Consider the following 20,406-nt stretch of genomic DNA (forward strand, 5'->3'; position numbering starts at 1 on the left):
TTTTCCTGAAAAGACATGTTGAAATTCAAACAAGCACAAACAGAACTAGCCTTGTGACCTGTATTATCCAAGGGAGCAAACAGTAATGCTTCCCTTTTTTCACATTCATAGCCTTCTCTCCCTTCCACCAGCAGTCCTGACAGTAATTCCAAGTGTGTAACAGCTGAGAGCATAATTCTGATCACAGATCCTCCTGGCAGATCTGCTGTCTTTGTGCAAGCACCAAGGAGATCTCTCAGCTTTCTGCCAGGAGCCTCTCACATAAAATATAAAAGGCATCAATACCATTGTAGGGACAGTGGTGCTCCCTCCTCACTGCCTGAGGCCAGGGGCCAGCAAAAATCCACTCCTCACTGCCCTCCTAGTGCCCACCAGCAGCAGAGAATCCTCTGACACATCCTGGGGCAAGCAATTCCAACCAGCCCTCAGTTATCCATCCTGTACTTCCCTAATATCCAACCAGCCCTCAGTTATCCATCCTGCATTTCCCTAAATCCAACCAGCCCTCAGTTATCCATCCTGTACTTCCCTAATATCCAACCAGCCCTCAGTTATCCATCCTGCATTTCCCTAAATCCAACCAACCAGCCCTCAGTTATCCATCCTGCATTTCCCTAAATCCAACCAGCCCTCAGTTATCCATCCTGCATTTCCCTAATATCCAGCCAGTCTTCACTTATCCATTCTGCATTCCTTAATATCCAACCAGCCCTCAGTTATCCATCCTGCATTTCCCTAAATCCAACCAGCCCTCAGTTATCCATCCTGCATTTCCCTAAATCCAACCAGCCCTCAGTTATCCATCCTGCATTTCCCTAAATCCAACCAGCCCTCAGTTATCCATCCTGCATTTCCCTAAATCCAACCAGCCCTCAGTTATCCATCCTGCATTTCCCTGATACCCAACCAGCCCTCAGTTATCCATCCTGCATTTCCCTAAATCCAACCAGCCCTCAGTTATCCATCCTGCATTTCCCTAATGTCCAACCAGCCCTCAGTTATCCATCCTACATTTCCCTAAATCCAACCAGTCCTCCCTTATCCATCCTGCATTTCCCTAAAATCCAACCAGCCCTCAGTTATCTATCCTGCATTTCCCACCTCTCAGTTATCCATCCTGCATTTCCCTAATATCCAACATCCACTGTGCTGTAACCCACTCCTCTGTGTCCTATCCAGCAGGATCACAGAGAACAAACAGATTATTCCCTCTTTTGAAGGCATTTAAGACCATTTTCATGCCTCACTAAAGTCTCCTCCTGACCTGACAGCACCAATTCCTCCTCCCTTTCCTGAGAGGCCACAGCTCTCCTCAGTTTTTGCTGCTGGATTCCTTCCAAGTGCACCTCCTCCTGCCCAAAACATCACCCCCCAAAACTCCACGTGGGGCTACAGGCCTTCCACAGCCCCACACCAAACCCCCAAGCTCTGTCACGTGTGCCTGAGAGCAGAACTTGGCCCTCTTTTAATCCCATTGCCTCTATCAGCCATGTAATGTTTTGCACATTATCACCCCAATTATAGAGGCTTGTAGGTGATAATGAGATTGCACTGGATATATTCCAGCAAAGCACATTCTAGGTTTTACTAACTTCATTAACCAAGAAAAGCTGGTTAATGGCTGAAAAGTGCAATGATGCACATAATCACACCAGTTGCTTTGCTACTACAATTATATTATTAAGATGGATCTTTTGAGGTACAATTTTCATGTATAATTAGTGGGTTATCCCTTCAGGAAAAAAAAAAAAAAAAAAAAAAAAAAAAAAAAAAAAAAGAAGTAATTCAAAAACACCCAAAGGTTTGAGCCAAAGAGTTCCAAAGAGTTCTTGCTGAAAACACAAATGAAGTCATGATCTCAGGTCAGACTCTGAAGGGGATTTGTGAGAAAACAGGAGTGCAAGAATTTAGAAACTTAACCCAGGCTCCTCGAGGATGTGAAATGCCAGAGCTGCAATGCCAGAGCTGCAATCCACTGGCACACACTGGGAGCACCCAAACTCAGTGGTGTCCATGGGTACCCAGGCTGTGATTTCTGAGAAGACAACAGAGCCCAGAATGTATCAGAAATGTAAAACATTTAGACTGATTAAAAAATTATTTCTCTGTGTTTTAATGACTTCTGTATTCTTCAGTTGTTTATTTTCTTGGACATCACTGTTCGTCCCAATAGAGACAATTTCAATTTCAGATCAAGAAACCAGCACCACCAGGCAGGCAGGACAATGGAGAACCCTCTCCTTACTCCTTTACCAAATAACAAAACAGAAAATGAGTGTAAATTTGCACAAGCAATTTCCAAGTGCAAGTCTGATTTTTTGGATTGCTTTTCTCTTTCAGCTAAATTGTGTTTATCAGCTTGACAGAAAATGCAATGACTGTTTTTCACTAGGAATTTTTTACTAATTTAATTGAGTTGTCAGGAGAAATGCTATTATCCTCATCATGTGAAATTAATATATCAGGAACTTCTCTACTGTCTTGCATGTGTGCATGACATTTATATGGATCATTGCAACTAATATATACAAATCTCTTCTGCTTGGTAAAATTTCACACAATAAAAAAAATCTTCAGAACTGAATTTGTGATTGCCTAAAAGTCTTTGAATTTTGCTGGCTCTGCCAAGGAGCTTAGCAGGAGACTTTGCTGGATTTAATCAGCCAGCCAGACCTCAGAAATTCTGCTGGAATTCTTGTTGCTATTAGAAATATGCACTAGCATTTGCTAATTCAGTTCAGAACTGATTCAGAACCTAAAAGCAATAAATCTTCATGCAAGCACTGAGCTCTCTCAAGGATATCCTGGAGCAGTGATATTTTTTTTTTTTTTTTTTTTTGGAGAGGAGGAATACATAAAGGAATGTAGAGTGTCTAGCCAAAATTTTATTTGAAATACTCTTTTCAATGAATGCAGAGACTTGTCCAAAACAGAAAACCTCTGATTTTTCCCAACTGCATTGACTTGGCTTTCCTCTTCCAAGAGATAAGAAAGCAGGGGCAGCAGGAGATGAACAAACTCTTGGCCACCCCCTTTTAGTAAGGAGGATTTTCATCACTGATATTAAACAGGAGTTTAATCTGCACTGTGAGTCACCAGGACATCTTTCAGTGCCTTAAGAGCTCTGTGGTCTCCTGAAATCTTATAAAACTGCCAACTTTGAGAAAAACTGCAAGTACTGTGGCAAGGCTTGCCACAATAAGCACATCCTTAATGTTTGCCGGGTTTATAATTACTCTGGAGTTAAAGGAAAGTGTGAAACAACATTACCTGCAGGTGAAGCCCACTGACCCTCCAAAATTCAGCGTGTGAAACCTCCAAAATACCCCCAAGAGGCAAAACCCGACACAGCTGCTGGGGCAGACTCTGCCAGAGGCACAGGACAAGAACCTGCCAGGACAATGAGCTCCAAAAATGAACTCCTGGCTGCAGAGGAGAGCAGCAGGCTGGGGTTGAACCTCAGCCCTCCCAGAGGCACAGCCAGGTCACAGGGGGTGCCAGCAGCTGGGCAGCTCAGGTTAGATCAGAGAGCTCCTGCTCCCCAAAAACGTGAGCTTGAGGCCACAGCATCACAGAATGGTTTGGGTGGGAAAGGATTTTAAACCTTGCTCCAGCCTCCTGTCACAGGCAGGGACACCCTGCACTAGAGCAGGTTCTCAGAGCCTCATGCAGCCCGACCTTGGATATCCAGGGTTATCCAGAGATATTCAGCAATAATAAAGTTCAGTAATATGGACCTGATTTAATTCATACAAAATTGTAAAATAAACACACCTCCTGTGCCATTTCAGGCTCTTTGCAGAAGTACCTGATTCTCCATCTCAACACGGATTTGCTGTAAAGGGAAATCACATTTGACATTTAGGAACTGAAGTGCTTATAGCATTTATTATTACATTTCCCTGACATATTAATAAAATTCATAAACACAAACTGTTCCTCAAAAAAAAAAATAAATCAAACCTACCTTTTTTTTTTCATAAAAAACCATTTGATTTTCTCATGAGCAGTATAAATTAATTTCTATGCCACTTTGACACCCCTCTCCATAAGTCAGCATATCCTCAGGACAAATATGGTGCTGCTGATAATCATTTAAAGCTCTTGGCTTTATTTGTGTTCTGCTCTAGTTTGGATGGGCAAGTCAAAACCCTGGCTGGTTGTCTATGACCTTTGCATTCTCCTTTAAATTCCAGGCATTTGCAAGAGATGATGGAAGAGCTGATAGTATCTACTGTTTATCAGCCACCATAATTAGATTAGATACATTTTTGATTGTAAAAATAGTCTTGTGATGGATTTTTTTCCTTATTTTTTTGCAGCTTCTATATTCAACACTTTCAGCAGTGCTCTGATTTTAAAAGTCCAGGAAGCACTTTGTCTCCTTCAGCTGACAAACTCTTCTGGGGGGAGAGGAAAGTTTCCCTTCTCCCTGCACTGTCAGCGCCCAGAGCATGAAATCTCCTCTCATCCTCTTTGCTGTCAGCCCTGGGGAGGCTCAGCTGTCCCCCTGCACACCCCTGGGCTGGGCACTCTGGGCTCTGCTGAATGCTCAGCTTCACTTGATCTTGGTTCAAGGTGCCATTGCTGGAGAGAAAACAAACCAGGGGAAATGACAGCATTTTGCTGGAAATTCAAGCACAGCCATGTTTAGGTTGCCCATATAACTTTCTGCTGTGATGAGCACATTACTTACTTGATGACAATGATGTATTCTTGGAAGCACCTTTTCTTTTCTGCTCTCAGCTCTTTCCTGTTGTCTGCATGAGGTGGAGCAGCAGTTCTTACAGAGCTGGCTAATGCTGTGTGCTGTTCTGCACTTTCAGTGGTTGAAGCAAACTGAGACACAGCTAAAAATGCATCACATTCCCCAGCAGCTCTGTTGGCCTGGGTAAACATTTGCTGCAGTTACCTGAGGACTGTCATGTAACTCTAAAATGAGTGATCTGGACAGTCACTCCTGCCCCCAGTGCAGTGAAGGTTGTGCTCTACACCCTGTTAAAGAAACACCTGATGTGTTTGGTTATGCTGAAATAGCCCCTGGGCTCAGCACAGATCACACAAGGTGAAACCACCACTGCCTCCTTTGCAGTCACATTTCCACCTCCTTGAAGGATCAGCTGCTTCCACACAACAAAAGCAAAAGCAAAACCTCTAAAGAAAGGCTCCCAAAACCAAAGCCATGTTCTGTGGCTGGTTTTTGCATCCCTAATCCTCCATCCCAGGGAGGCTTTTTGCCAGTAAACAGAGGCCGGGATGATTTCCTTACCCCTCTTACCAACTCAGCTCAGACCCTCCTTTCCCTGGAGCCTGGGATCCCCCACCCTCCTCACGGCCCTGGCAAGGAGCAGAGGCTCCCTCCCTGTGCAGCCCTCCCTTCTGAGGAAGGAAACACCAGAGGAAGTTAATCTGGTGAAGTTAATCTCCCACAGGAACATCTGATGCCATGAGGAGGCTGACCCAGAACAGAGACGGGACAGAGATAAAGAATGAAGTAGGGATTTATTAGGAGGCCTCAATGGATCCACCTTGGGCAGGACAACTCAAAATGGTCACAAAATGGATGACCAGCCATGGGGTCTCACACTTTTATAAGTTTTGGTCCATTTGCATATTTGAGCTAATTGTCTAATTTCAGCTTTTGGTTATGAAGTTCCATCCTTCTTCTTTTCTCTCTTCAGCCCACGCTGTTTGTGCTCTTGGGCCTGAGATCTGGATTAGCTGTCTTTGGGTCCCCAGCTAGAGAAGGAATTGTTTTGTCTACTTATTCTGTGGGAGTGCTCACCATCCCCTGATGTGAAGCCCAGACCCACACACTAAAGCAGCTCAGAATCTGAAAAATAGAAAAGCCAAACCTGAGGCATCACATCAGTGCTGGGGCCTCTGAGCAGGCCCCAGGCTGAAGCTCTGCTTCCATCACTTGTGTTTGCATCCTCCTCTGAAACCTGACTCACCCATGTCAGTCCCACCAGCTGCTTCCAATCTTCTGCACAGGACTGCTCTGTGCTATAAACTTCAGCTTTCCAAACACAAGCATCATCAGTTAAGCAAAAGCTTTAGACAGGATTGCTGAGCACCAGGCTGGGAGTCCAAGCAGCACAGGGCATATCTTCCCTGTGTCAGCAGACACCTCGTGTATTTTCAGTGCTGTCAGAAACAAACCACTCCTTGATATTCCAGAGAGGGGGGAAGTCTTCTAGAAGTGGTGCTGAAGCTAATATTTTTAAAAGACCCTTCCGAGAACTTGCCAGCCTCCTGGGGGAGCTTGTCAACATCTCCCACATTAAATGAAAGCCACTTTAAAATCCACAGGGGTTTTGAAGAGAAGCTGGAACATATCAAAGCTGCAGGGATGGCAAGCTTCACAACGTGCACAATACATCAACACTTCCAGGCAGTAAATCCTCCCCAGCCTCAGGGGAGCTCTCAGCCCCCCAGAGTAAGCCCTTTCCTAATTTATCTCTCAAATGAACTGCTAATCTCCTCTCTAAACTTGACAGCTGTCCTGCATGCACTCAAACCCCTCTGTGCTTAAATCCTTCTATCGTTCTTGTTAAGTCACTTGTTAGATCATTTTTGCTTTGATACAAAGAAAAAAAATCTTTCCTCCAGCCCCAAACAAAGGCCTCACTCACCTGCAGCTGGCACAGCCCCAGATTTCATACATCTATATGAGTGTGTGCATTCCCAGGAGCAATCTTGGACCTTACAAATCCCTGTGGCCACTGGGAGCTCCCCCAGCAGTCTCCCCAAGCAGATTTCTCAGACCCCAGCAGATCTGTGCTCAGATCAGCTCGAAATTCTGACACAGCTTCTCTCTGCACTGAGGGAGCAGAGAACTTTCCCCTGGCTGGGCAGAGCTTGGCTGTGGTGCTGAACTCACAGTGCCAACTGTGCTATTTGTTTGTCACTGCTGCTCCAGATGAGAGCTTGCCAGGGTAGCTGTGCAGCCCTGCCACGAAAACTCACATGAGACACCCCCAAGGCACCTGTGCTCCTACACTGCCCAAGCCCTGACAAGGGGTCCTAAAGGGGACTCTGGCACAGTCAGAAATAATCCCAATTCCAGCTGAGGACAGCAGCAGTTTTTCATGCAGTTCTCAGTGCTGCAAATGTAGAACATTTCAAAGCACACCAAAACACCAATCCTTCCCAGAAGCAGCTGTTTGTCCATTAGCTCTTCTTGACCACATATTTTGTTTGCTGCTTGAAACTGATGAGGAGTTTCACCAAGACATTGATTCATTCCAGTGTCAACAGTGGGATTCCCTGCTCTGGGACCAGCACTGTGCCTGGGTGACCCCAATCAGCTGGCATGAGCTTGGTGCAAGCCTGACAATGCCTGACAGCTCTGAAGGGACCTGAGTGGAGCTGTTGGGTCTTTGCTCAACACCTGGAACATGCAGGTCCCTGGGCAAAAGTCTGGACAAAGAAAGTAATGGAATAAGTCCTGCAACACACCCCAAATGCTTGGATTGCCAAGGCATGTGAGCTGTGCTGAGCTGTTGGTCAAACAGGGGATGCTGTTACTGCAGTGCTGGTGACAGGTGTCTGTCCTTCACAATATTTTCCCCAGTGAGGGTGTTATTTTATGCTGCTCCAGGTTCTTCATCACAACACAGGGTCATGTAACTCTCTGCCTGTAGCTACACACACTTCTACAGCAGTGATGTGAAATTATTCTCTCTGCCTCCTAAAATGTCTACAGAAGATGAGATACAACAATTGCTCCAGGAAGTGATGCTCAGCCACTCTGACTGATCACCCTGTGCCCTGTCACCCATCTGTCACCTCTGCCATTCCCTGCTGGCTCCAGTGCAAATCAGGCCCTGGAACACTCCAGTGAAGAGGGCAAAGGTTTGTCACATAACTGCATCTCAGGGATGAGCTCTGGGCTGAGCCTGACACCCCATGACAGTGAAATGTCCCTGTGGTCACCCAGTGCAGAACCGTGTCCCACACAATGTGGTCTGGAACAGAACTTCCTCTGTGAATGTTTTCAGTACTGAAGGGAGTCCCAGTGAGTTTCAGACAGAGAATTCATGCTCTGAAACTCTGACTCCAGCCAGCTCTGTTCCCTGCAGCCATCCCTGTTGTTCCCTGGTCCTTGGCACACCCACTTCCCAGGTATTTCATGGGGCTGGGGAGGCAGATCCAGCCCCCAGGGAGGGATTCCTGATACCTGAGCTTATGAAACCTGCCCATTCCAGATGCAAACAAAACACACTGGAAAGCTGCTTTACCTGCCAGAGGAGCATCTGTTAGACTGACAAATCAGGGCTGTGCACAGGGGAGGGATATTTACTCCTGACAAAACCCACCCACCCTGCTCAGCCCAGCAGCTCTCACCAGGGCCTGGAAATTAATAGGATCTTTGCATTGTCAGCTCCTCTTGCCCAAATGGAAAAGCACACCTGATACTTCCCGAAGGAGGATCTGGTTTCTGGGTGGCCTGACTGGCTGGGAACCATCGGGGCAGCAAAGGGGGTTTGCATCTCCCCACCACAGTCCCTTGTCCTGCAGCACAGCACCTGCCCTGCAAGGACTGAGCAGAGGGGTGAGGGCTGGGCCACCAAAACCTGGGCTCAGCAGGCCCAGCAGTGGGTGCTGAGGGACACTGCTGCCTGTCCTGCTGCCCAGGGTGTCTGTCCATCCTCCCACTGCACCCAGAGCGCTCACAGGCACAGCATAGCCAGGCCCATCCCTTCCTAGAGTTCAGTATTCCAGACTGCTTCCCCACACCAGAGCTGCACTCCAGTGAGGGCTGTAACTCACCTGAGACCCCAGCCACACCTTCTCTAATTCAATTAATTAAAACCCACTTCTAAAAGGGGTGTAAAGACAGGAGATCCCCTCTGCCCCACACAACTTATTTGCACAGTGGGAAGGCACCTGCTGCCCTATTTATCTACATGAGCTAACAAGGCTCCCTCCCATCGGTACAGCGCTAAACTTGTTCTGTGCCCGCAGCGCTCTGCGGCGGGGGGCGATTCCCCCCTGTCAGTGCCGGGCCCTCGGAGCGGCACCGCCTGGACCTGTGCCTTGTCGGGTCCGGCTCGCACGGGCTGCTCCCGGATCATCCTGCGGCTCCGCTACCGCTCCCCGTCCCGATCTCCTTCCCGGTCCCGATCCCGCTCCTGATTCCGGTCCCAGTCCCAATCCCGCTCCTGATTCCGGTCCCAGTCCCAATCCCGATCTCTGTCCCGATCCCACTCCTGATTCCTGTGCCGGTGCCAGTCCCGATCTCCATACCCATCCCCGGTCCCGATCTCCATCTCCATCTCCATCCCCATCCCCATCCCCATCCCCATCCCAGTCCCCGTCCCCATTCCGGTCCCCGTCCCCATTCCGGTCCCCGTCCCCCGGTCCCCGGTATCCCGGTCCTGATCCTGATCCTAGTCCCGATCCCGATCCCCATCCCCATCCTAGTTCCGGTCCCGCTCCTGATTCTGGTCTCAGTCCCAGTCCCGATCTCTGTCCTGATCCCACTCCTGATTGCCAGTCCCGATCTCCATCCCCGTTCCCGATCTCGTTCCCGAGCCCCATCCCCGTCCCAGTCCCCCGGTGTCGGTGTCCCGGTCCGGCCGCACCTGCGGGACCGGAGCGCGCCCCGACCGCAGCTGAGCCACGCCCCCTTCGCCGCTCAGCCAATGATCGCGAGGGAGCTCTGGCCGACAGCCAATGGGAGCGCGGCAGCCGCGCCCCCGCCCCCTACTTGAGGCGCTCCGCGCGGCCGCGCGATCGCAGAGGCGGCGGACGGGAGCGGCCGCGGGCTCGGAGCGCCCGGTGCTGCCCCGCACCTGAGGCGGGGCCGCTCCCATGGAGGCATTCCCGGGTACCAAGCTGGAGCAGCACCGGCACCTCCCGCCCGTGGAGTGCCTGCCGGGCGCCCGCTACGGCGGCCGGAGCCACAGCGCCTGCGGGAACGTCTTCAACTCCTGGAACGACTACCTGGGGCTGGCCACGCTCATCACCAAGGCCGTGCGGCCCGGCAAGGGCTTCGGCCCCGAGCCCCCCTCGGTGGTAGTAGCGGCCGCCGTGCCGCCGGCCGAGGAGGACGAGGAAGAGGAGGAAGAGGAAGAAGAGGCGGCGGGGCCGTACTTCGAGGGCGCGCTGGACTTGCACGACCTGGAGCTGTGCGGGCATCACCACCATCATCACCACCATCACGGCGAGGGGCTGCTGGAGGAGCGCTTCGCCGAGTTCAGCCCCTTTCCCGGGCGCGGCGGCCCCGCCGCGGTGGTGTTCGACTGCTCGGGGGAGCACCCGGGCCGGGAGGGCTCTGCCCACGCCTGGGGCGGCGTGGTGGTGGCGGGGCGGCTGCCGGCGCACCCGCGGGCCGCCTCCCGCCTGCTCAAGCCCGAGCTGCAGGTCTGCGTCTTCTGCCGGAACAACAAGGAGGCGGTGGCCCTCTACACCACGCACATCCTCAAGGGACCCGACGGCCGCGTCCTGTGCCCGGTGCTGCGGCGCTACACCTGCCCCCTGTGCGGCGCCAGCGGCGACAATGCCCACACCATCAAGTACTGCCCCCTGTCCAAAGTGCCGGCGGCCCGGCAGCTCCGGCACGCCCGGACCGCGCTGGGCAGGAAGGGCCGCTAGCGGCCGGGACCCCCGGGGCTCGCCCCGCGCCCCCCAGCGCTGACACTGCCCCGGTCCCGGCCCCGGACCCTGCCCCGGGGCGGCCGCTGCGCGCTGGAACGCGCGGAGCCCGGCGCCGGGCACGGGCACTGCGAGGCGGAGATGCGCTGTGTTTGTTTATTGTAAGAAAAAATATATCTATATGTGATTTTTATGGAGACGGCGAGGTCTGACTGGGTGGCGGTGCGCGGGGGGTCCGGGGGTTCAGCCCGCGGCCGGGGAGGTGGCGGGGTCCCGGTGCCCGCGGCCGGGGGCTCCCGGTGCCCGCGGCGGGGCAGCGCCGCCTTCTGCCCCCGGCCGGCCCGAGCGCTCCGTGCGGCGGGAGAGCTGCTCTTCATCGCCAGCTAATAGCAGGGTATTAATTAGGGTACAACACTCCGCCTTTCGGCTCTTAAAGCAAACATCCCAGCGGTTTCCTTGGCCGGTATTAAAACCGGTGTGCAAATCGCCATCGAAGCTGCTCTCGGTGGTTCGCTCCTGCTTCCCGGAATCGCAGCGTCCGAGCGGTCAGCCTTCCTCCGGTGGGCACCGATGGAGCTGCTCTCGCTGGTCCCCGTGTGGAATACGCAGCTTTAGGGAAGGTCTGAGGGGAGAAAACATCCAAGTGCGTGTTTGAAAACGTGCTGACTCTGGGCTAGAGAGCAAACCGAGCCCTTGCTGCCGGCAGAAAGGCAGTGAGAAAGGCAGTGGAGCAAGCTTTGATGCAGCTGTGTTTGTGGTGGAGAATGGGGGAAGCCTGCTTGAAAGAGACCTGGACAAAGCAGAAAGCTGTGACTGTAGGAGAATGGAAGAAAGGGAGGTTGTTTGTTTTCAAGAGTTCAGAGAATGTGGCTTTAACTCCTTGCAAGTAAAAGAGATCTACCCATGTGGATAACAAATATCCTTAACTCTACACAGACTGTTCAAAGCATAAGAATTAGGCTGAAGTCCTGGACCGCTCTGGGTGATGGCAGTTCCTTGGTACTGAGTATCAGCCAGGGTTATAGCACTTCTAATCCCAAAGTGAAAAAAAGGCTTTCTTTTTTTTTTTTTTTGGTTCGTTTGTCTGTTCCTTGTTGCTATTTTGATTTGGGGTTTTTTGTTTGTTTTTAGTTGAGGTTTTTGTTGGGGATTTTTTTGTTTGTTTTGTTTTGAGTTTTTTGGTTGTTTGTTTTTTGTTTTAGTTTTTTGGGGGCTTTTTGTTACCCAGAGGTAGGACAAGGAGCAGCAGCAGTTTGGAGTTTAAGAGTACTCTGGAGCAGAGAGATGGGTGCTGGAGTTTTCAGGGCAGAGGGTCACACTGCTGTGAAGCAGAGAGGTGAAGAGAGCCTTGTGGAGGAACTCTGGGACATCACCAGGAAGATGAGAAAGGAGATGGGACAGAAAAAGGGAACTGGGAAAGTGAGGGGTAATCCACACTTGAGTGGTTTCCTTTTGAAAAGCTGCTCAGCAGGGTGGCAGATGGGGTCAGGAGAGCAGGACAGTCAAGGAGGGAGTCAAAACGTGTGGGATGGGCTGGGGATGAGGACCCAGGGTTCATTAGTCACTGCTGTTGACTCCCAGCCACAGCAATTAGGAGGGAGAATCTGATTTTGTGTGGAAGTGTTCCCTTAAATCTCCATCAGATGGCTCCAAAGATGGTGTCAGGTCTAATTATCAAATGCAGTGGGGTTTGCATTAAGTAACACTCAGTGGCTGCAGCTATCCTTGTGCTAAATACATTACATTTTGTCTCCTGCTCTATGGGGAGTGCACCACAGGCTCTTCGAAGCTGTTCAAGTTAGATGTGTTTGGTTTTGTGATTCCTGGTCCACGTGGGTTTAATCTGTGTCCATCACACATTAGAATCGAGCTCCAGTGTGATGCTGTGGGAAGAGTTTTCTTCTGTACTTTTGTTACCTCCTTGTGGGAAGCTTGAAGATCCTTATATACATTTTAATGCAGTTGACTGTTACTGGACACAAAAGCAAGAAAGATCAAAGAGAAAACCTGTCTCGGGTGTTTTCTGAGGGTTAACTGGCCGGGCTGGATTGGAGGTGTTTGCCATGACCCTGCCCCTCCTCTCTGCTCTTTCCATTCAGCTGCTGTGCAGCACCAGCCCTGTAGCAAGGCCTGAAATCCCTCAGGATAACAGCAGATCCTGTGTCCTGGATGGCACTGGCCTTCTGCAGAGCCTGTGTGAGAGGAGAACTTGTGTCCACAGCCTGTAGCTCCTGGTTCTGTTCTGCAGGGAGCTGCAGCCTTGCTCTGGAAGGGCCAGGAGCTGCCTGGCCTCGCTGCTACCCAGCACTGGGCATCTCATCAAAGGCTTCACAGGTAAAGTGGGAGAGTAACAGCTTCAAGACCAGTTGGGGGTGGGGGAGGTACAAAAAAAAACCCCAAAAACAAACCTCAGACTACTGCAGAAAGATGACAGGATTCAGCAAAAGCCAGCCTGACAGCAAGGCTCTTCAGTTACTTTATGTAATCATTCAACAGGACAGCTTGCCCTTTAAAGATTTACAAGTGTGAGTCTAACAAAGACTAAACCTTAAAGGATTTTTTGGTTGTTTTTTTGAAGTAAGCTCCTGTGATTTGTGGTGTACCAGCACACTCCTTGTGGCACTGAGTGAGCAGAAAGATGCTTGTTCTTGGTCACTCTGAAAAGGTTATTACAATAGACAGTGTTTGTATTGCTACTTTGACTCCTTAAATACAGGGAATTGTTTGCATTAGTAATTTAAATTCTAGGAACAGCAGAGCTTAATCTGAAATCTATGGAAAGTAAGATCCTATTTTCACTCTTCTACAGGCATTTGCAAATCAAAATATTATGGTCACCTGTTTAAACTTGTGCATGTAAGTCATGGAATCTTTTCTATAGCGATAGTCTGACAAAAGGAGTGAACACGATATTGGATAATCATGCTCAGCTGGTGCTAGTTTTGGCAAAAAGTAAGCTACTTCTAATTAGAAACTACTTTCAGGTGTATAGGAAACTTGATTCAGCTGAAGTCAGGTAAGTCTGGGCCCATCTTCAGTGGAAATTCTGTTTGGGCAGGTTGCTGTCACTCTGCTGACCAGTGCCTCAGGTAGATGCCATAGGACCAAACCACAACAGCTATAAAATGTCTTTTTTTTTATTTTTTTTTTTCAGTGCCAGTTTGACCCACTAGATATATAGATTAATTTTTACTGGAGATGAGTTGCTAAGAGTTGCATGAGGAGAAAGACACAATCTAAAATGCCTGTTTTCTGGACAAAACAAGTGATTCACTAAAAATGGAACAAGGTTTAGCAAAGCCCAAGAGAGGAAGGGCTAACAGATTAGTAAAATGCAGTAGAATAGTTTGTAAAATCTCTATTCTACTGTAATTAAAGGCATTAAATTTATTTAAGAGGAGAACCAGACAAAGTGTAGAGCATTTCAGCTCCAGCTGGTCCTGCCATGGCAAAAAAAGGAAGAATTGGGTGTTTTTGTTACTCCACTTGAGTGCCTACTTCTTGCAATGCTGCAGTAAACCACAGGATGGGCACTAGTGCCTGAATGAAAGGTACATTTTGGATCTTGCATTTCACTGACCCAGTGCCTTCCCTTTGTAGGCTGGCACCACTCAGCAGAACCCTTTAGCCACAGGAGGATAACTTGCTTACGTGCAGCAGCTCCTGCCAGTGACAGCAGCCCAAGGACAGGGAAATGACAGAGATATCTTTCATATACAGCAAGACAAGCCTGTCTGAGATGGCTCCTGGCTGGCCCCCAGCCCACCCCAGCATCCTCCTGGCCCTCCTCATGGCCTCACTGAGGTCACCAAAGTCATGACATGTCCTGGGCTGCAGTTGTGGCTGTGCCTAGTCAGGAGCAACACCACTGCACCCTGCCAGTTCTCATAAATATGGATTTTGTAAGGAAATATTAGTTTTTATCGGTAAAGCACTCTAGAGAAAGCTTAAATATAATGCCAATTATGCCCCCTTCTGCTGAGGACCATGATGTCCCTGCCCGTGGGCTGGGTCAGTGTCTGGACTGCTCCTGGAGCAGGAAGGAAACAGCACTTCTCATACCTGACACTGCCCTGCTGAAGATTTATTTTAATCCAGCAACATTTGCACCCATTCAAACAGCAGCAGCCTTAAGTTCTGCCTTCTAAATACAGCCTGTCACAGTTTGTGTTCTTCTAAGGTTCACTGGAAAATTTAGCTGTTAAAGGGAATGTGACTCAAACAAGGCAAAGATTGACACAAAACTCATTTGGCAACATTTTCACGTAACCAAATTTTGTGTTCATTTTAATGATGGAGATGGAGGTTTGAGCTGTTGGATTTGGTCAGCAGGGATTTTTGATCACTGTCAGTATTGTGTCTAAACAGAGCAAGCAATAAAATAAACACATTTGCATGCCTGCAAAACTCACATCTCTCCAGCCTCTCCTCAAGCTGCCCAGCCCTGAGAATGTAACACAACATTACCACAATCTCAAATAATGCAAATTAATAACACAGATTGGGAAGCAGCTTTAGCTGGTGCAGGGATGACTAACGCTCATCCCTGTGTGAAAGTGTCTTTGTGTGGATACAATTAAAACTGTGCAACTGAAGGTATAATCACTATTTACATATTACAAGGCTGGAGAAAGGCAAATGTTGTGCCTGCTGTTGATAACAGGCTGAAAGGACCACCTGAGAAAGCACAGGCCACATGGTATCACTTCAGTTCCTGGGAGAATCAGAGGAAATCCTTTCAGAACATCTTTTTGGGGACATGCAGAAGACAACTGGGAACAGCCAGAATGGAATTACTGAGGGTAAGCCATGCCTGGCTCACCTGCCTTCTACAATAAAATATCTTTGTGGACGAGGGGAGCAGCACTGGATGTTCTTCATCTCAGCTTTAACAAGGTTTTCAGCACTGTCTCACACACCATCCTTGCACCCAGCTCAGGATGCTGCAGCCCACATAACAAAAGGGGGCAGAAAACCTGCCTGGATGTCCAGGCTCAGCACTGTGGGCAGGGGTTGGGCTGGGACCATCCTCCAGGCCTGGAGCAGCCACAGGATGACCCTGAGGTGGGATCCCAGCCCTGGGGACACACCTGGACAGGGCTGCTGGCCAGAGGGATGGCCAGGAGCCTGCTGAACTCAGGAGGGAGCGGGGCAGGGGCCTGCCCAGCCAAGGAAGGAACCCTTGCCCTGCCAGGCTGGGGGCTCAAACAGGGGAAAAGGTGAGCATGAGCCAGCAGAGCCCAGGCTGTTTGAGCTTGGATCCAAGCCTGGAGAAGGGAAGTGTCCCCCTCAGTTCACCTCATCTTTCCTGTGTGCTCTTTGGGCTTCCATTCCCCCCACACAAGGACTCGGCCAAATTTGAGTTCAGTAGAGGACCAACACAGTGTCCAGGGCTGGAGCACACGTCTGGGAGGAAAGGGTGAAGGGACAGGGCCTGTTCAGCCTGGAGAAAGGAACACCTCACAGCAGTCACCCATTTCCTACTAGAAAGTTCTCTGGAAAATTCCAGCTTTCCACAGTAGCACACAGAGAGCAGAGAGACAAGGCAGAAGCCAAAAGAGAGAGGTTTTAACTTTTGAGGGCCACAAAAACGACCAGAGCACTGGAGCACCTCCCCAGTGAAGAAAGGCTGGGGTTTTCCAGCCTGGAGAACAGAAGGTTCCACAGAGCCCTAACTGTGGCCTTTGAAGGGGGCCTGTAATGTGGTCATTGTATTGCAGAAGTTCCACACCTTGGTGATTTCTCATGGGCAGCTCCTCACAGCACTGGCTCCTTCCTCTTCACAGCAGCCAACAAACTCCAGCTCTCTCCTCACCCAGCTAAGCCACTCTTTTATAGCACTCATCATTACTGGACACAGCTGTGGCCTGTTAAGGGCAGGCCTGTTCCTAATCTTTGGTGATCAGTACAGCTGCAACTCCTCAGGTGTGAGACTGCCTTCTGCACTATTTTCTTACATTCCATCCCTCCACACTGTAAGAAGGATGGGCACAGATTTTTTGGCAGATTTCATTGTGATAGGAAAAGGGGTAATGGTTATAAACTGAAGGATGGTTGATTCAGATTAGATACAAGAGGTTTTTTAAACAATGAGGGTGGAAAACACTGGCACAGATTGCCCAGAGAAAGGGTGGATGCCCCATGCCCCATTCAAGCTCTGAGCAACATGACCTATCAAATATGTTCCTACTCATTGCAGCTGAGGGCTGGACTGGATGTCCTTTGAGGTCCCCTTCCACCCCAAACCATTCTGTGACACTGATTTTTCACTCTGGAGCAGGCAAGCATTGGAAGAGGCTTCCCAGAACACTTGTGCAGTCCTCAGCCTTGGAGGTCTTCAAAACCACACTGGACAAACGTGGTTCTAAGTACCACAAGAATTCCACAGCCAGCACTGGAGTGAGCTCCTGGCTCCCCTTTAACAGCATCCAGTGACACAGAATGCAAGGACAGCAGGAGGAGGCTGAAGAACAGCAGCAACCCCTACTCCAGATCCAGTAAGCACCATAACTGGATGGCTGCTGGTCTCTAGTTCCATCTTTTTTGGGACTGTATAAAGAACAAAAAAATACAGCATTCTTTTTTATCCTTGGAAAACACTACTTGTCTGAAGGAGTCATATGACTCAACCAACAATGACAGGATCCAAAGACACAAAAATCAAGCACTGAGAAGATGGTTCTGAGAGCAAGTTTTTCCCAAGAAAACTACTGGCCCCGGATAACCCAGAAAAGGGCAGGAAAAGGACAACCTGTTCACACACCAGATTTCTCAGGTGTTCTCACCTTCTCCTTCAGCTGGTACAGAACAGGTCTGAGAACAGAAAATGGTTGTTCAACAACTGTTCAGCATGAACACATGGTGCAGGACTCACCAACAAGTCAAGACACTGCAGCAGCTAATTCCTTAACTTGTTTATTTATCATTGAAGAAACACACAGCAGCAAGTTCTGTGTTGGCTTCAGTGTGACCAGATTGTTCCTTGTTGTTACTGCACCCCAGCTTTAAAGTCAACACAGCCATTACTACAAATCACTTTTTTGGAAAGGGAAAGAATTGACCCTGAAGACAAAGAATTGGGGGGAAAATTGAACAATTTCTCCAAAACCACACATTTTAAATATGACAATATTTATAAATCCTTGAAAGGCATGAATTATCCAGTAATGGAAAAAGCAGTTGTGATATTGGCAACAGAAAGTACATAGCCATATGCTTACCAAAACACAAATTGTAAAAGCTGCAAGTTTGATTTGTACACTGCAGCAGTGTGTACATTACTGGAACAATGACTGCAAAGTGGCCTCAGAGGCATTATGGATTCAAGTAAATCTACAGAAAATATCCCAGTGTAGCTAATTCACAATGTTTATTGTATTCAATTCAAATTTAAACAACTTACTGAATTTAGATAGTGATAAAGTATCTCAGAGAGAGCCTGCCCTCAAAAATACCTATGTAAAAGAGGGCTTTTCTACTTTTTGGCTAATTATGCAAATTCTTTTAGCTCTGCTTTTTCAATAATTCCACTGTGTGAACAGAGGCGTTTTCAAATGCGTGTCCTGTGACAATAATACCCCATTCCAAACTAAGAGAGACTAAAAATAAAAAGGGCAGCCTGTTTTTGGTGCGAAAGAGAAGCTGTACTGAAGACAGCTGTTGGGCTTGCTTCTTTTTATTTTAGCAACAAATGACCCATGAAATAAGCATCATTTGAAATCTCAAAACCTGGCATTCAATTTCCAACCTTCTGCTGTGAGTTTTGTGCATGATCAATCTATATGAGTTAAGTAATTCATGCTTTCATGTTACCTCAAAACATTGGTTAAAGAATTCCAATTCAGAATGTTTATAAGCACAAATATAATCTGTGGATTCCATCAAATCAAAGCTAAAACATCGGTTAAACTCTGTGATTCCCACTTAACGTCGTACAGTGGTCCACCCTTCTTCGTCTGTCTCGTTTTTAGTGCGGCGTGTTTCACGCTCCTTCTCTGCTTTCCAGGATCCCTTCTCCTTCTCCCCATCCCTTTCTCTCTCTTTGGATGCTGCTGGGGCAGCAGAAGTTGGAGGAGCAGCAGGAGCAGGGCCCGAGCGCCGCGGCGGCTCCCGCTCCTCGCCGCGCTCTTCCCTCCTGTCGTCGGCGCGCCGCCACGAGCTCGCTGTGGTGCGGGGAGAAAGAAAAACAACTCAGTCACGCTCCAGCAGCAGCCTGCAAGAGCTCCAACAAACAGCCCCGACCCCAGCAGTGGGATTTACTGATCCTCAGCCCTGCCACCAGGAACACCATGACAGTGGCCAAATACACGTTTTAATTTTATAGGAAAGTACAGCAGAACTACTCAAACTTCTTCTCAGGTTTGGGATTGTGGTGAGCAATCTAAATGTCATCTTTAAAACACAGGAATTGCAATTAGAATGTTCTACTGATGTATGTGGTCTTATGGTGTAGAAATATATTCTTATATTAGCAGAATTAAAATCACAAAAGCATCTCCTTAGAAATGACTGAACCCTGAAAACACAAATCCTGACTTAAAAACATTTGTGGAAAAATGTTTGCTGTTATTAAACGAGAGGAAATTGCTCTTCAGCCTACTGGAATCAGAGGTAAAATGGTACTGAATTACATTACTCCACTGGTAACAGCATCCACCCACCCTTTACTGTTCCTTTCCACCAAAACGATGCTAAGAGTGCCACCCGAGCTGTGTGTGAACAAAGCTGTGACAGATGCTAAGAAGTCAAATCCCAAAACTTCTTGAAACATTAAAAAAAAAATCTCCACACTGAGAACACTCTGCCTTTCTGTCAGCAGCACTCCTGTGTTTGCTGCCATGTTTTGTTTCAGCCTGCTCCCAAGTGCAGGAGCACCGACATTTGGGGCAGAGATAAAATGAGATTCTGAAGGTAAGAATGCCAGAATTGGAAGATGTGGTGGTCCCTCCAGGTTAAATGGATTTGCTGTTAGTGTATTTTTAGAACACAGTAAAGGATTAATAAATATATGAAATTAATACAGGTCTGTCATCAAAATTAATATCACTAATAGTGTGAAACCCTCATTCACAAATATTTCTGTCACATTTTAATGGTTTTAAGGAAAGGGTCTTAAGAAATTACTTTCTGGGATGTCTGCCTTGATAATCTGAACACAAGGACTACATACACCCAGAACACAATCCTATGAGAAGTGCATATTTGAAATGTTATCCTCCTACTGCAGAAGTGAAATGCTACTAAGATGGAAAACACCACAACTACAAATAGTTAAGATTCCCTGAAGAATTCCGTATTGCGCCGAAGGTGCTTTCTATTATTTTGTTTATGGAAAGGCACTTTCAAGCCAGGCTGAAAACATAACCCACTCCCATGTGAGCCCTCCCCAGCAGTGTCAGGACTTTAGGGACACTAAAGGAACGTACGCTCTTCCCGCTCGGATCGCAGCGGGACTCCTCTCCTGAGGGGCGGCTCCCTGTCGTCACCACGCCGGTCTCTCATGTCACGGCCACCTCTGTCCCACTCCTCACGACGACTCGAATCTCTCCAGCTGGAAGTTTCCTCAGCTGGCCCTCTCCTCCAACCGCCTTCATCCCTTTGGCCACGCAAAATGTAAAAACGAAATGTTAGGATTTTTATCTCTGCTATGGAAAGGAGCAGTAATAAATCACAACACAGATATTTACAGACTTAGTGGGTGTCTATTTAACGTACTTCCAAAATTGGTTTTGTTTTTCCGGAGCCTAACATGGAATTCTCTTGATAATAGGTTAAAAAGAAAAATTTAAAAGCATTTTAAGCATT

The 20,406-nt window shown here is 48.4% G+C and overlaps 2 protein-coding genes across 3 annotated transcripts in view; one reads left to right on the forward strand and one right to left on the reverse strand.

Moving 5' to 3' along the window:
- Nucleotides 1-9,744: 9,744 nt before the first annotated feature.
- NANOS1 (nanos C2HC-type zinc finger 1) lies at nucleotides 9,745-10,799 on the forward strand. Its single transcript, XM_071446444.1, has one exon. It carries the CDS (start codon nucleotides 9,820-9,822, stop codon nucleotides 10,600-10,602), a length of 783 nt encoding a protein of 260 aa, XP_071302545.1. The 5' UTR covers nucleotides 9,745-9,819; the 3' UTR covers nucleotides 10,603-10,799.
- A 6,702-nt stretch (nucleotides 10,800-17,501) lies between these two features.
- Nucleotides 17,502-20,406, reverse strand: part of EIF3A (eukaryotic translation initiation factor 3 subunit A) — a 29,244-nt gene continuing 26,339 nt past the window's right edge. For both annotated transcript variants that reach the window (XM_071446443.1, XM_071446441.1), the window contains 2 exons: nucleotides 20,028-20,197; nucleotides 17,502-18,764 (listed from right to left, as the gene is read on the reverse strand). In XM_071446443.1, coding sequence (XP_071302544.1) covers nucleotides 18,526-18,764; nucleotides 20,028-20,197 — 409 coding nt within the window. In that variant the 3' untranslated portion in view covers nucleotides 17,502-18,525. The remainder of the gene's footprint in view (nucleotides 18,765-20,027; nucleotides 20,198-20,406) is intronic.

The sequence above is a fragment of the Agelaius tricolor genome, unplaced genomic scaffold (assembly GCF_023055355.1).
Source record: "Agelaius tricolor isolate 1412-34295 unplaced genomic scaffold, bAgeTri1.0.p SCAF_22, whole genome shotgun sequence".
NCBI lineage: Eukaryota > Metazoa > Chordata > Aves > Passeriformes > Icteridae > Agelaius > Agelaius tricolor.

What these genes read in the sequence shown, in the direction of transcription:
- NANOS1 (XM_071446444.1), top strand. Translation starts at nt 9,820, where the DNA reads ATGGAGGCATTCCCGGGTACCAAGCTGGAGCAGCACCGGCACCTCCCG.